This window comes from Opisthorchis viverrini, assembly GCF_000715545.1.
Source record: "Opisthorchis viverrini unplaced genomic scaffold opera_v5_200, whole genome shotgun sequence".
Lineage (NCBI taxonomy): Eukaryota > Metazoa > Platyhelminthes > Trematoda > Opisthorchiida > Opisthorchiidae > Opisthorchis > Opisthorchis viverrini.
In genome coordinates, this window is record NW_008751855.1 from 658,334 (window position 1) to 675,176 (window position 16,843).

Sequence of the window (16,843 nt, forward strand, 5' to 3'; positions counted from 1 at the left end):
CTCATCTCGGAAATCAATAATTACTGTTCATATTTTTGAAACCGGTAGAATTTCCCCAATAAATAAATTTTGCAGCTGTGTAGGTCGTCCACTCGCAAAAAAAGATTTCCGCCAAGGACAATAACTATGCCTTTATTTAATTTCTAACTTCTGAACCACGTGGATAAAGCGCAAGACACGGCTTCGGTTGATCTGTGATTCTGCTAGTGGATCTTCCGAAGAATGAAATGCATGCCGTACTGTAGAATCTCGACAGGGGCCTCATTGAGTGAAACTGGCGTGCATGAAATGTCATCAATGAATTATTTACCCACAAAACTTTAGTACTTGTGAGGGAGGCGCTAGCTGTCAGATCCTCATACACATTACAGCTGAGACAATTATTTTTGCCAAATGCAGTGTCCGATTGGCATCTGATGGAGCTAGTTTCATGGACCGATCAGTGCTGCTCACCTGATTGTCCCGTCAGTTTGTCATTGGAAAATTATGCGTGGCATACAGCGATATGGAGTGTGACGTCAGGCTGGGTATATAAGTGCTCCAGTGAAAGGGAGAGGGCATTCAATATAACAAATGTAGAAAAAACGCATTTTCTACCACTATTTTCTGGCCTTTCATTGAGTTCGTTTCGTCTCAAAAGCATATGGATATCATTCGGGTGCTCTAGATCACTATCAAGTGTTTTACTCGCTTACGCCAACATATTGGAGTTCTTATTTTGTCAACAGTGCTGCCACTAGTACTTGGACAAGATCGTTCAGTGTTCTTTCTTCATTGAGGCAGTTTATCTCACGTGACCACGTCTAGGACCAATCCAACTTGTTGATTGTCTTTCTCCCCGAGCGCGTCACTTATTTTGTGGGTGTTGAGATATTTCAACGTACACACGTACATGTTCGCTTAATAAGTCACATCACACGAGTATGTAGAATTTCGTCCAGGTGTACTGTCCACCACAATGTATTTTGAGTAGAATTTAGATTGTTTAGAATTTTACCTACACAAGATTTGACTTGCATGCAGAGGACGTGACAGAATTTGACAACAAACAAATTTTACATTTCTGATGACGCTACTCATCTAAGTGTTGGGCTGTTTTGTGGCATCCTGTCATGTAGAAGGGCACGCGGTTGTGCATAGTTTACCCAGAGTTCTGTGAATTCGCGGGGGTCGGTCAGTCAAACACAAGACCTCATTCTCCTTGCAGCAGTACAAAAATGATTGGCGTCGTATACCGCAAAGTAGTTTTGAAGAAAAAAAACATAAATCAGATCGCTCCTAAACTTTGTCAAAAGCTGACTGGTGGCAAAGCTTCCAAGCTCTCACACCCAATCTACCCAGGAGTGGACGGAACCAAAGTGTTGACCCCAAATGTATGCTTTTACAAAAACTCAAAATTAAACTTGGCGTGAAACCACTTAATGAAAACACATGGGTATTCCACTACCTATTCGATCCATTCTCCCCATTCCCTTCAATCTTTTTTGGCACTTAAACATAAATTTCGACACATTTGAACTCAAATGCTAAAGTACAAACCAAGATGGTGTTGTGAGGAAGGCCAAATAAACCATTGGTTTTAATGAAATTGGTAAACATATAAAAGACTCAACAACCTTATAAGTGCTATTCGAAGGAAAACACTTCTACATCTTGAACATCTTTCTATAAATCATGATATTACCTTTTCTCATCGCATTCAGTTGAAAAACGGTGTAAACGAGGAATTTAGGTGAGTCAATTAAATATCATAATTTATGTTTGAAAGTATACATCTTTTGCACAATCGTTATTAATCGCGTCTTGTCGAGCACGTACAGTGATAAAATGAAGAACCGTTTTCAAATATTGTATAATGATGCTATGTTGTTTGTATAAAAACAACATCAACACCTACTCATTGTTCGGGAATTTTGAGTGGTGAGCAAGGATGACTTCAGAACATTCACATCTCTTTTGCTGGCGAAAAGAGGGCCCACCTATCAAAATGACTTTCACTTTAATTGTTTCGAGAGTGCTTTGCGACTGACATTTGGCCGACTTCATTGGATAGGTTGCGGCGGCCAGTATCGATCAGGAGACTGGCAACAGCACTACAAGTTTGGCTACTCCGATTTGACGGTGAATCATAAGTGCTCCTTGATTCTCGGAGATACGCGTCATGTCATTCAACCCACGTCATTTGCGAGACTGTAGCAAGCGAGTGAATCCCCGACCATAGAGGAATCGTCGGTGGGCATTTTATCCTTGAAGCTCGTACTGAGCAATAAATCTCTGTTATAAAATAACCCCCATGTGTGCTACATTGAACGTTCGTCTTGGGGAAACAGTCGGTAACTCGCTGTCTTTTCTGAAGCTGTGACTTTCCAACGGATATTGAATGTACGTTAGCTTTCTTGCAATCTTTAGGCTTATTTCCTTTACTACCACGTGTGCGTGTGGGTACCAGCGACCACACAATCCCATTTGTAATTTATGCAGATCCTGCAGGTCATGTAGGCCAGAAGTCTTTTAAGGGTCCTTTTTGCTTCATACCGTGAAAGCTGGTGCACAAAGCAGGCCATGTGTAGGACAAAACAGGTCGTGGTCTGTTGAAGAGTTTTCATTCAACTTATGAGTAGTGTATTACGCTTATACAATTTACCGCGTTATCCCACTGCGGGTACAACACATTCAGTCACCTGAAGACGTCATATAAAAGAGACTCAGGTGAGTTCCAAGTAAGTCCCCGGTCAAAACCAAATAAGTGTGAAAGCTCTCCAAGTGGATCTTGTACTGTGACATGATAGCGCATTCTTAAGTGACCGCGACTATCGTTTCGCTGTGTGGGCTTTCATGCTTTTTTGGCGGGTTTCTTGTAATACTCTTCACACATGAATGAAAACCTCACAAGTCGCGAAAATAAAACCATTGAGTTGCTTTTTGTTACTCATCGTGTGCTGGGCTCTTGCACCATAGGGGATGAAAACACCCTGGTACATTTTAGCTGGTGAAATGCTGATACCTATTACACATGGTTATTAGTGATCTGTTATGCTGATAACTGTTACCTCATTCCTTAAATTTCATTCCGATACAAGGTTGGTACTTTTAAAAACGAGATATCCAAAACTGAACCATTGTAGCACTGGACTATCACATACTACCTTCATCTTCTCCACTTCTTTACATCTCACATGAGCTGAAAACGGACTTGGGCTTGTTACCACTTGCAGTTCTATTATCATTGGGAACAGAATTACGGTTTCACGTTACACGGCCTCAAAAACAGCCTTAGATGGATAGGTTTGGATTCAACTTTAAATTGCCTGTATTCTGTTCCCTCCTACCATCTTCTGCGGTGAACACTGTCAGCAGACCCGTGTGTTATCCTTCCCACGGCAAACAGCTACCCACTATTCATTTGGATAATTCTGTCAAGAAGCCAGCCATTTTGAAAATTGGACGCAAATTCTAGCTCTTACTTGCAATCTTTGGCCAATCGCTAACACTTATTGCATAAATGAAAGCTATCTGCTGGTAATTATAACCACATTTCCATCTTTGGGCCTTCTTGGGTGACGAGGTTTCGTCAGTTTGTAGTCACTCTGCGTCTTTTATGTACGAGCAATTATTCCCCATCAAGTTGCTTGCCATCATTCCGAGGCGTTTGTCGGATAACTAGTCATACGGCTCTCACAGAATGACGACCATTCAAGCCACCTTTAGACATCTATTGTCCACTTATTCTAAGTCTGACCCCAGCCTCAGGTGTAACTAGTTTCAACACCGAAGTGACACGTTGGATCACAAGTGCTGGAAAGTTTGTTGTACAATCCCCTGCAAACAAAGCTGGAACAAATAAGAAAGAAAGTGTATGCTCATCTGATCTATTGCTTTTGGACGGTTCTGGTGTTTCAGCCAGCAGGCTAAAGCGGAAATTAGGTTAGCTTTGTTAGATGCTTAGCACTACGCTTGTGTAGTAGACTGATAAATTCCCTCATTCTTCTTCCTAAGCAATACTGGTCACCATAAAAAAATAATTGTGTTCTTGTTTCAAGTGGAGGGGAGGTAAGATCGTGAGATGAGAACCAAAACACAAACAAGGAGATCACAAGGTTGACGGAAACTCGGGGACTGCCCCTACCTGATGAGCCCCAAGAAGGGCGAAACCGGTCGTGGGCTGTCGAAGAGTATTCAGCAACCTTGTGAGTAGTTTCTTTTATCAAAACGCAAACAGTTGCTCCGAGTTACTGTTTCGACAAATAAACGCTTGCTCATTAAGACCGGACGATTGCCAATCTCCAGAGGGGGGACTGCATGCGTGCCTTCACACAATTCTAGCGCCCATGTCAGGATTATGTACCGTTTTCTCATGTAACTTTCGTCTATCGTTAAACCTCCATTTCGGTTCCGGTCACTTTGTCAATAAGACGACAAGCATTGATTGAAACTCCAGTATCGTCTTCGTCGTTCCGAGTAGTTCACCGCAGTGTGGTGTTTCTCCGATTTCTCGATCAGCTGTCATAAATCTGAGAATCGCATTAGAAATGACCTCTGATATCTTCAGAGTGCGCTAAACCGTCTGCAACAAGTCACTTTGATTACAAACAAGGATTACAAACAAGGCTTTGACACCATTTGGATCAGTACTTCTAGTCTGAGACATTTTCGGTCACGCTTTTCTCATATAGACTCGAAGAAGAAGATTTGGTAGTGTGAGGAGATTTGGGATTTTTGTGGGGTTTCGTCCTGAAAGTGAAGCCAATCTATGCTTCCCGGATTTTCGGCATAGATTGGCTTCACTTACAGGACGAAATCCCACAAAAAAAGAGGTTTTTACAATTAGACATCAACAGCAATATTGAGCTTTAGTAAAAGTCTGTGTGGACCTACTAACCTTGATCGTTCTTCCGAAACTGTCAAGGCGATGTATCTCATAACAACAGGTGGTGCTGAACAGTTCGCTATTTGTGGCGATACTGCAAAACGAATGTGCGCAGTAATGGAAGAGTGGTGACAATAGCACGCAGTCGTTGGCACCGCCCACCCACTCACGGAGACAACAGCCAGCACTGACTTTCGTGTCTGCACGTAGCCCTCAACAGAATGCCGGTGATGCGTGTTGGTCAAATTTCACTAATCAACCCCAAAAATAGAAACATTATACTAAATTCAAAAATGCTCCGGAAATGAGCCGCCACGTTCTGCTTGGCTTTCCAGGTCCTGCGGTTGTTAAGCAACTCAGATAATACGGCTTAATTCAAGAAACAAAGCACTTCCGTTTAATTTTTAGGGTTACTTCATGATGTAATTATCAAAGCTGATTTCCAATGGCTTTAACGTCTGAGCTATTGTACGACTCAGCTCTTTGGACTACCAAATACTGATAAGTGGGATGTCTTAACCGGTTCGCGCTTCGGAATCGCACAGTTCGTCTCAGCAATGCGTTGATTGACAGAACCAGTTGTACTGGTTGAAACAAACTACTGCGTTTCAACGTTTTGGAAGGAAACTGACGTTTAATCTGACTATGTAAATTTGATGTGCAGTCCTTGTTTACAAATGGAATCTATTGCTTTATGGGACATCTCAGCACCTCACAAGAAGCATGCAAGATTATCCATTCCGGTTTTTAAAAATGCTTTTGTATGTAGACCAAGATGTTAACTTTCATTCCAAATCAGTAGCTGTAAGAAAGTTGACGGCATACCAGTAGGGAATAATGCAAGACAGTTCTATGGGTGGACTTGAAAAAGCCTCCAGCCAGGAGAATCAGCACTTCCTACTGAGAAAAAGGCATTTATCCATAACCGAACTCCCTCGTTGTTACGACCCCGAAAATGCCATATCAGAGCAGTATGAGTGTGATAGAGGGACGTATAGTCTCATAATCACACAGGCACAGTTGTGTTGGAGTGAAAGCTGTTATGGAGGTGAGAGTTTGATAGGACTACCGCATCTCATGACGGACAAAAACAGGCCCAACACAACTGGTTTTGTAGCCCATTCCATCTTATCAACCAGCTCACATTTTCCTACGGTTTGATTGAATACATTAAACTTAATTCTACGTTTGTCATGTCCAGTGCACACCACTTCTTGTTGGTACTTTGCATGCATGATGTGTACAGACTGAGAAACTACAATCATTCTAAAATGCATCAGAGCTGATCAGTTCCTCGAATCCGTTTACGAGAAGCATCTCAAGGCTTGCAGCTGAGAAGAGCTTCAGGCAAAACCTTCAGTAGGGTTCTTTTGACGTCATGCAAATCGGCCACAGTTGAACGCGTTCATTAAAAATTACACTCTCCGTAGCGCTCTGCAATTAATTGTTACAGCAAGTATGGGGTCCATACCTTCGTGTCTTACCTGGGACACTTTTTTGCACAAGTCCCATCATGCATTACATTATCCGTGACAGGGTTGAATTTCAATACATCACCAGTAAAATATTTCAAATGCAACAAGCTACAGCTATTTATCTAAGCGCTACTTGGATGCACTCCAGCAGAGATGAGCCCCAACGTCGTTCCGGATTTATCGATCTGGGTTGATTCAGCGAGTGTTTACATAATGATTTTGGCTGTGTTTGGGTGATTTGTGTTCGTTTGTGACTTAGGAGTATTTTGGCCACTGGAAAGGTAAAAAGTGTCATTATTGCACTACCCAAAAAGAGTAAGATTCAACTCGATAGGCTCAGGCTTCCAATATACTCAATTGTGGAGGTACATTGGCTCGCAAGTCTCGGGAAAAAAACTATGGAGATCTGACGAAACGGCACAGATATTCGACTTTCAAATCAAAACTCGAGGGTCAACGTAAGGTTTTGACGATTCTTCTGGCAAATACAGTTCTTAAATATCATATAGGGTTACACTCTCCAGTCCCCAACCTGAGGCTGTCACCTTGTAGCGTTAGTCAGGCTTTTGTGATGCAATGGCCCTGTGGGCTACACTTGCTGGAATTCAGTTCCCAAAGGTTCAACGATGCCGGTATGGGTAACGGCAAGTAGCTTGACGAAGAACAGCGAGTCCTCGTACTGCGAGTAATCGTATCACGAGACAATCTGGAGGTAAATTCGTACTTGCCTATGCAACAGTAGTATGAAGGCAGTAAAGCGTTTCCCACAGATGACCAGCATGTCCATATTTATGGAAGCGCCAATGATTCCATCCTCCGAGACAGTCACACCAGGAGTTTGACACTAATGCCTTACTTCCTGCCCCTTTGGATTAGAACAACCCCTGAAGCCAAGCAAATCAGATTATCGAGTCACCGGCTCCAATCTACATCCTTCCACTACCTTGTGGGCCAGACTTTTGAGTCAAAGGATAAAGGTAGGACTCCACAAACTAATCCCCTTCTCTGGCCTGGGCAACCAGGGAGCATCACTCGCCCTTGCAGCTCTTCGCTCACCGACCTTTCCCCACAGACTCCCACGCATCGAATAATGCAGTGCGATCAACCGAAATGCATATTCCCAGCCATTGCTCCGTGTCCAAGCCAACGCCAGAAAAATAAACCACAATCACCTGTTAACCCCAAAAGGTCTGATCCATGTTGGAGCCTTTAATTTCTGTACTCCATGTAAAAATGGCAAACATGCATCTTTTGCTGAAACCTTGTCTCCCCTGTGTATCAATTTATGCTGTCTCCGAAACACGCCTACAAGAACTCACCTCAGCTGTGAACCTAAAGTCACTTAGGACGATCTCAGATAAACCACGATTCATTTTCCCGTCATCTGATGATTCTGACGCAATAGCTCGTGGTATCTACGGTGTGGGAGTTGCACTCAGCCCCTTACTGGACTGGATCTCAGTAAACAGTGGTCTTTGTGTTGTAAGGTCAATTAGGATGCAGTGCACGGTGTTCATTTGTCGTATCAGCATGCGCCCTGAAAAAATGCAGTTTTGAGTCAGAGAAGCTATGCTCCTAGCTCTTAGAACTGTTTGTCCAAGGTATCTGACTCGTCGGGAACAACAGATCTTCTTGCAGCCAAGATCGCCATACCAGCAACTAGCGACTGTGATGACACACACAGAACCTCCAAACACCGGACAATCACGAGCCTGAAGAATGAAAGAGGACGCTGATAGACGGCGAAAGCATGGAAGTTGGAGGGGACTTTAGCTGCAGGCAACAGTCCCACTTTATTTCAGCTGACTAGATCTCCCGGTCAGAAGACAAGTGTCAGGGAAACAATATGGGGAAAAGACGCAACGGCAATTCATCCAAAACCGTCATCTTGAGCGATGGGATAAACACTTCAAAGAACAGCTCAGACGACCTCACACAACCACTGGAAGAACCCAGCTGCCCTGAATGGAACATCTCCGAAGCGTTGGTCAGGTCTGGTTGGAACATCAGAGTAGCCATATTGAGGTACGCACGATGAATTACTCACGCATCATGGGTTACGCCGGTTAGGACATGTACTCCACATGCCAGAAGACCGTCAGCCTCACAGAACTCTTTTCGCACAACCCTGCACCGATCGGTAGCGACAGAGGGGTGAATCATGTACGACCTGGATGCGACTCACGCATCGTTACGCCGGTTAGGACATGTACTCCACATGCCAGAAGACCGTCAGCCTCACAGAACTCTTTTCGCACAACCCTGCACCGATCGGTAGCGACAGAGGGGTGAATCATGTACGACCTGGATGCGAAGTATGAGAACACCAACCAGTAAACTTGGTCGGATCAGCAACTATTGCCTCCCACGATCGGGAGTCTCTCTCCTTACCAATGGTTAATGACACTAGCAGAAATGGCCCAATCGTCTAGTCAGTGGCGCCTCCCGCGTCGAAGCTGACATCTTCAGTGCTTAGCTACCCAGTTCCCGAACTAACCAGAGGTGTCATCGTCCCTAGGCTTGGCTGTGTACCCTATACACTCTCACTTTCCGATGATCGAAACTGTAGCAGCTGGAACCAATGTACCCATCGTACACGGTTTATTGCTGAAAAATTGAACTGAACTCTCTCCACTATTGTTCAACTTCGTCCTTGACGAACCCTGCTCAGTTTTACTTATCTCACTCGTTTTATTAGCTCTGAGGGTAGTCTCTGATGAAATTAGGGCGCGAATCTCAAAGATCTGATTTCTGCTTGCTAATTTGCTTCTCTCGTGGCGTCAAAAGCTCATACCACTGGTTCTCACAAAGTTCGCGTTTACCAGTTTACAGTGAGGACCGTATTGTTGTATGGTTACGAGATAGCCTCTACGGACGGATGATGTGAGGCGTCTTCGACTTTCTGAACACCGATGTCTCAGAATTGTTGCTGAAATCCGATGGCGTCATCGAACTCGCAACGAGGTAATTAGGAAATGGGTAGTTGGACATGCACTAGGTGCTTCAGTAACGTGAAACATCCAACACCATCAAGTTCAGTGGCTTCGACATGTGCTACGCATACCAAAATCCAAGACGAGCGTTGTTCTCTGCGCTTCTTTCAGAATGGTGCAAGCCACGAGGTGAACAACGTATGACTTGACAAAATGTTGTGAAAGAGATTACGAAGAGTTAAGGTGTTGGTGTGGTGTGCTTTCCAGGGTGGAGTTCTCGTGACACCCCTGTGCTTGGCTGAACACTGCAAGAAATGACGACTGATCAATGTCAATGACGTCTGTGCTCTTGATTCCTTTCCAGATCATTGATTGTTGATCAGGTGGCTGTTGATCTGTTCGCCGAGCTTGGCAATTGGCTTGCAAACGTCTCGTCACCATACGAGGAGACATCATCAGTGCGCAGTTGAGTGGGTACTTCTTCCTTGCCTGCGTGCGCTTATATAGCATTCGAGGGCTATCTGTTATCTTCTGACGTGATTGGCTACTTAAAGTGTAACAAATTTGGTGAATCTATTGGTCCATTTGTGATCTTTGTTGCGTTGTGGTCTGCGTTCCTTTGTGTCGATTGGTTACCCTCACGCCTTCTATTTTTAGTAGTTCGTTCTCTTCGGCCTCGGTTTGTATTGCGTTGTGGTCTGACGCTCTTGAGTTTGATTGGTTGCTTGTGCCGCCCTATTTCCTCCACCGTAGCGGTCAGTGGCCCTTCGTCCGTCGGTTGATTTGGTGCTTTGATTGGGCGCTTCCTCCGATCCAATTGATGTGTCCGTTTGAATGATGTTTTCCTCCTTCTCTTATGATTTCCTCATCTGGTTGATTTTGCAGCCTTAAGTTCGGTGGTTCTGGAGTTCTCTCGCTCTTAGTGGCTGGTAAATGGGATCAATTTCGATGTGTTTGTTGATCGCCTCTTCGGTGGAGTACCATGCTTCCATAAATTCGCGTTCGTTTTTGTTCTTGCTTGAGCCAATATGCAGACGCCGCTCCAGTCGAACTCGTGTCCTTCCTGCTCTTTGTGTGCGGAGATGAGGGAGAACTGATCGTGCCTCTTAGTGGCGAGCTTGTGTTCATGTATTCTGGCTGAGAGCTTCCTTCCTGTTTGTCCTACATACCGTTTGTCGCAGTCCTTGCATTGGATCCTGTATATGACATTGTTCTTCGCCATTGGATCTAATTTCCCTTTTGGTCTTGATAGTGTCCTCCTTAGAGTGCTCGCAGGCTTGTAAGCGACCAATATATTGTGCTGTCGTAAGAGCCTTGCCGTCATTTCGGCGGTGTTCTTGATGTACGCAGGCAAGGAAGAAGTACCCACTTAACTGCGCACTGATGATGTCTCCTCGTATGGTGACGAGACGTTTGCAAGCCAATTGCCAAGCTCGGCGAACAGATCAACAGCCACCTGATCAACAACCAATAAACTCACCCGAGCTACCAATATTTCAACAAATTACCAACTCCTTTCCAGATCGTCTAACTAAGAACATGTAGTCGCAGGCACTCCAGAATACTCAAAATAGCTGAGCACCAGGTCCCTTCTTCACACACCCTTTTTTCGCTCTAAGACATGAGGAGTGATTAAATGGATTTTTTGGCTGTACTGTAGTGAAGCACTAATGTCAACACTGATGTTGCTGATGGTCCCTGATAGAAGTGATAATTTCCAAACAGAAAAGCTAGTAACTCCTCGGTGATGTGGGGAAATGCACCCTGTTCTGACTGTCATAGAACTCCCAACCTAGCATGTTATCCGCATAACTTCATAAATTGGTCCGGCCAATGAGAGGTCACGCATATGTCAGCTACTTTTCAGAAATTCACTTGTCTGATTCTTGATTGATCGCTTACCTGAGGCTCTCTCGCAAGAAACAGCAATGAAATATATCAACTGCATTGCTCCGGTGACCTATTGGCTGGCGTTTGGACGTCTTTTAGACTGGGTGGCAGTCAACTGAGCAGTAAAATTGACTGGTTTCTGTGAGCTTCCGAAAGGGAGAAATGAAAACGCTGAATGTTATCTGAATCCTCAACCCAGTGGATCCCCTCAGTGCTTTGACAGAAATGTAGTTCCGATGAAAGTGACTTCTTTGATTCTCATAGCGAAATTGAAACGACTTATTTGTTCTCAGCAGACAATACAGGCAATATAAGCCATACCACACATCTTGTGGTTCGCAAGCAACTATTAAAGAACTGAACTAGACCGACGATATCGCTCAGAACCATCAGTGCATAGGCTCAGTCTGAGACTGTGTCTCTTACCACAATTCTTGTCTGAACTCGAATGATCTGTCTCTGCGGAAATCAAATCAGTCAGCTGAATAGAAAAGTCTCACCTGAACAAGATAATCAGGTAGTTATTGTTCTTGAAGAGCACCGATCAAGCATTTAGCAAGCGCTTCAGTGCCGTGATTAATGTTTATGGCTAACCGCATAAGCACATCCTGAACAGCTCCCGAAAAGCCGATGAGGAGACCATTCGGGTTAGTTTTCCGATTCTCCTAGAAAGCATGACATAAACAAGTCGAACTGATGGGGTGAGCCTGGGTCACTTATAAAAGTCGTCGTTTTTTTATGAACAATGCGGTCCAATAGTTCATCATCATAGTCAGCAAGCATAGCAGGGAGAGAACTGCACACCAGAGAAAGATCAGCAATGATCACCCCCACTATCTACGTGCATCTTACACTTGAAACAACGCGCACTCAAAGAAGTAACCCAACATAAAGCCTGTCTTGACAGCTGAGAGTAAAATTTCGGCATACAACTTTAATCCATCGGACCGCATTCCAAAAATGCCTTTGAAGTATAATTTACAAATTACCGTGACTTGGTTGGAAGAGGCAGTATGGAGAACAATCGAAAATGTAGAATAATGATGTGAAGAGAATAACGAATGGGTTTGGTTTTGGTCAAGCCCGTGTGCCCAACAGACTGGACTACAAGAGATAGCAAGCGCTTGGTAGATATTGCGCTGAATGGAACCTAGTGCAACCTCCTTGTTCTCTTTTTCAGACTGATTACAAACCCGTCGGTTACAGTGGCCGATTGGTGACAGTTAACGTTCAGCGATGGAGATCCTTTGACCTTAACCTCCAATACATCCGGTGTGGTCTTGATAAAAGCGCGTCCGTCAACGACAGCACTAAGAACGCTGTACTGTTTTCAACCGTAGACATTGTGCTCAGTGGACAAAGGTGACTGACGGTCACCAAACCGCCACATAAATTTTTGAAATAATATCTTACTTCATAGTGCTAAGCAAAATTAAAAAGCTCTCTACTGACGGATAAAATCCAGGTAGCTGTGAAGAGAACGCCGTGCATATTTGGGGTCTTTATATCCGTCAACATTGCCTGATGGATACTCCTTTATTTGTACGTTCATCGCACATACCCGTGTGAGCTACGAATCTCACACAATGAGCATTCTACTGCACGCTGTAGACACTACTTAATATGAAAATATATACTCACTACTGGGAAGGAGTACTCGCAACTGTTGCAATTACGGCTAAACGGAAATTCGGTGAATTTATACGGATGAGCATCGGCAACCGTGGACAATCGTTCGCGCAATAGTTCTCCAAAAACGGGACACTTTGGGACCACTCATCACACCGTTCGCGCAATCTCGGATACTCACAAGAAGATGTGGCCATCGGTCCTTCCACAGCGGACGAAGAGGAGACATGGAACAGCCGAATCGAATTCAAACCAAAACGTATTGAGCCAACAGCAAATATCTTGTCTTGCTGCTTCATCCAGCTTTAATAGCCCACTGGTCAACATGCTACTTGGTTCGTCGTTGTGTGACGAATCAATCGGGTTTCACATGTGTGTCAGTTGGGTTCAACAGTGAGTAGAAAACTACCAGATACTGCTGGACGATATACGGGTATTGCGTTTCTAGCTACTTGAATGTGGAAAGTAGTATGCAATGGATCCAGCAAATGCTTCAATAACGCCCTTCATCCATCACTGGCCAACTGCTGGTACACTCTTTTCTCATGGTTGAGTTAGTTAAACATCAGTTCATGCGGATAGCTTCCAGGTAAGTCTGATCATGAGGACTGTCCAATGGTTATTCCACACTTCTCAAGATTCTGATTGAAGGCCTTGTAACCATTTATCAATGAGGCTTGCATTTGGAAGTGGCGAATGGACAGACGTGTATACTCCTGAAATGTGGTAAAATGGTAGGTCAAAAGGACAGCCGCCTAATCCACAAACGCGGGAGAATTTGGTTGCTTTGACTTAGATGTCCCTGAGATCAGAATATAGATGCTGTTTACCAAGATTTACGCAAATGCTATTACAGGCCATCCACGCCGTATCATGGATAAATCGGCCTGGAATATCGGCTATGAAAAGTGCATTGCTGTCTGCTTGTCAGATCAGCCAAATTGGTCAACTGTCCAAAGAAACCAGTGTAGAATACTGTCTTAGGTACAAGACTGCCCCTATATCTTCAAAATAAAGCAATCAACCTGGTTAGATAAGGAAACAGGTAAGATGGCTGTGTCGCTCCCTTGATTCTATCGTGCACTGTGAATAAAAGAATGCAGTAACGACAATAACAAACACTCTAGGACAAGTGATTCTTCATCGCCCCGCCAGTCAATTTGATTTTTTTGAGAAGGCTAAAAAATTTGCTCATCTAAACCTGAAATGCCAAACAGCCTACACTTCGAAAAGAGCTTTAATATTGCGAACAGTGAAGGAAGCCCGTATACTAGCAATATTCACAGAGGTTCTGCCCAATTTACCCGTCGGTGTCACGTGATTGACAGGTATGACGATACAGAATCGACTTTGAATAGGAAAGATCTTCTTGTCTGACAAAGCCAACCAACAGCTCATCGAAAACGCAATGCAGTGTTCCAGTTGTTAGTTAATAAACCAGAAGGAACTCAGTCCGGTCTTCAGAAACAAAAGTTAGGATCAATTCAAAAATTGACACAATATATTGCATCAACGCAAGTGAAGGAACCAAGGACACTGATTCGGGGAAACTGTGAATGACCAGACGAAATAGGTTTGTGCTCAACTGGTGTGTAGGAATATGTTTGGCTACCCAAAGTATACATGGGAACAAACTCAAGATAAGCTCATTATAATTACTCTCTCCGACTGACCCACATTGTCGCAATTTTCTGCAATCGCTTTATTGTAGCAGGTGACTGCCACACTACTGAACGACTCCGAGGTTTTTGAAATGGCCTCATGGGTACATGCGAATCTTGTATGGAGAAGTCCTTTCCCAATTCAGCTCGCTTTGGGGGACGCTCACGTTTCGGGATAGAACAGAGTCCCTGTCTACGGAAATCAGACGAGCGTTTAAGCGACAAACTTTGCTGTAGGCTACTCACTGGTTCAATCACCGAATCACGCAGTTTCAGACGCTGGCGATTCAAAGCGTTATTTTGTACCATACTAGGTAAGGCCCTCTTCGAGGCCAAGATGGCGGAATTTGCGGGCCACGGATCAATTGGCCGTTTTGTCATGGTGGAAGATCGCGGGGCCAAGCAGTGTGACTCTCGCCTTGCGCAAGTTAAACGGTGACGTCGACCTGATAACAGTTCAAATTCGCGGGGAGATAGACCATCTGCCGAAGTCGTGCTTTCATCAAAATGATTAGTATCCGAATCAAGTTTACGAATGCTTCTGTGTCGTTTACTCGAAGATTTAGTCCGTTTTGTGTGAGAAGAGTCATGTTTATGGATCACCACAGAACTGTGATGAGTGTGGTGTTTCGAACTCGTTCGCTGCATGTAATGGTTCATTTTGTCTCGAGGCCTTCGACTGGAATGCCCGTCTGCATGACCATGAGGATTAGTATGACCACTACGTTCACTTTTACTCGGATTCGAATAAGTTTTTTCAGCAGTTTTTTCATTTGCCATCGATTCTATTGGGCTGAATATTTGTTCCGGAATTTCCGTGAGATCCCTCGGCATAACAGAATAGAACTCCTTATTCTTTGAAAGCCATTCCGTCACCTTCTGTTCGGACAAGGTTCGATAACTTCGCTGCTCACGAAAAAGCAACTTTAATCTGTCTGGTTGATTATGTTCACGAGCGTTTGTGTTTGTAGCTTCAGTATGTCGATGCCGTCTCGTGCGTCTGGTCTGGATTGGTTTGTCATCGGTAGTTGAAGTGTACGAAGTACCGGATTTCTGGTCAGGTGAGGACAATTGAGAACCCATTCTGAGGTGCCGTTTTGAGGCTCTCATTTGGCAGACCCAGATTATACCGTTTTCATTAACATTTTTTGTGCTTGTCCGGGGAATCAGAAGCTCCACGCAGATCGATCAGGGCATTCAAATAAGCGGACCAGCTTGGGTCACGTGCCGGACGACATTTGGACACACGTGTTGAAAATGAAGCCCACAAGAAATGCACAGTGAAACTGACAAGTAAGTCAAATTACACTCTGTCATTACTACCAGTCTCCAAAGAAGAAAGGTTCTTAATCATCCGATAACTTACCGTTCACACAAGACAGCTAGCTTCTATCTCCTTGTTAGTTCCAAATATTCAATAAGTACTAAAAATCGGAAACCCGTCTGAGTTAATTGCACTTACGAGAAACGGCTTTCCCCTAAAAATACTGAATTTTTCGAGCATAAGCGTTAAGGACATATTTTGGCACCGCCGGAGACCAAATCAACTACAATTTCTTTACCTTCTACCTCGATACATGTGGAAAAATGAATTCCTATGGGTTTGTAATTATCAGGTGCACTTTTCAATGTGCTTTTGGTCAGAGATCTGCAAAATCTGCGAATACAGGAATTCGCCTATTTGTTCATTCATACCAGTGATTTAAGATTCTTGTTCACTCTGTCTCCTTTCATCAGTTATCAGGGAAGTTAAAACATGGATCTCGTACGCCTTCCAAATAGATTGATCCCTTGTTACCTTACACGATGAGCAGACTTTGAATTCCTTCGGTTCAGCATACCAACAGTTATCCGTCAGCCGCTGGAAATACAACCCATATGATGCCCGATCCTCATGGCTATCAGTCAGATGTCAGTCGTCTTGTCGCGCGTATCCCCTGAAAGGTACAGCGACGGGTACAAGAGTGCCCGAGACACAGTAGGCACTGTATTATGGCCCTGGTAACGGCAGACACACCATTCTCGTAACACTAGATCAACGTTTGTTGTCCTTATCTGAGCGAAGACAAGGCATCGTTTGTAGTGGGCGAAAGCCCGTCCTCCCTACAACCTTGCGACTAGTTCCATAACAGGCCTTTAGCTGAACAAAGGTCCAGGACCTGTTTCACATTTTACCGCTTTCATGACGACCTCTAAAGGCCGGAAAATTGTCAGACAGCGTTTACACATATTTGCCAACTAACGTAACAGAGAGAGAAACGCTGAATTGGAAAAAATATAACGAAAGTGGGCTCAGATAAGTCACAAGGTGAGGTTTGTCAGACTCACGCCCCAACAACTGCTTGGGGAAATAATGCTTATACATGGGCTTGTATTATATATATATAT

The 16,843-nt window shown here is 44.1% G+C and overlaps 2 protein-coding genes across 2 annotated transcripts in view; both read right to left on the reverse strand.

Annotated features, from left to right (window-relative positions):
• Positions 1-14,449: 14,449 nt before the first annotated feature.
• Positions 14,450-15,565, reverse strand: T265_08044 (hypothetical protein; the record flags this gene model as incomplete). Its single annotated transcript, XM_009173738.1, has 1 exon — positions 14,450-15,565. The coding sequence occupies one exon, from the start codon at positions 15,563-15,565 to the stop codon at positions 14,450-14,452; it is 1,116 nt and encodes a 371-aa protein (XP_009172002.1).
• A 28-nt stretch (positions 15,566-15,593) lies between these two features.
• Positions 15,594-16,843, reverse strand: part of T265_08045 (hypothetical protein) — a gene marked incomplete at both ends in the record, with an annotated part of 2,632 nt that continues 1,382 nt past the window's right edge. The window contains one exon of the mRNA XM_009173739.1: positions 15,594-15,741. Within this exon, the coding sequence (XP_009172003.1) occupies positions 15,594-15,741 (148 nt within the window). The remainder of the gene's footprint in view (positions 15,742-16,843) is intronic.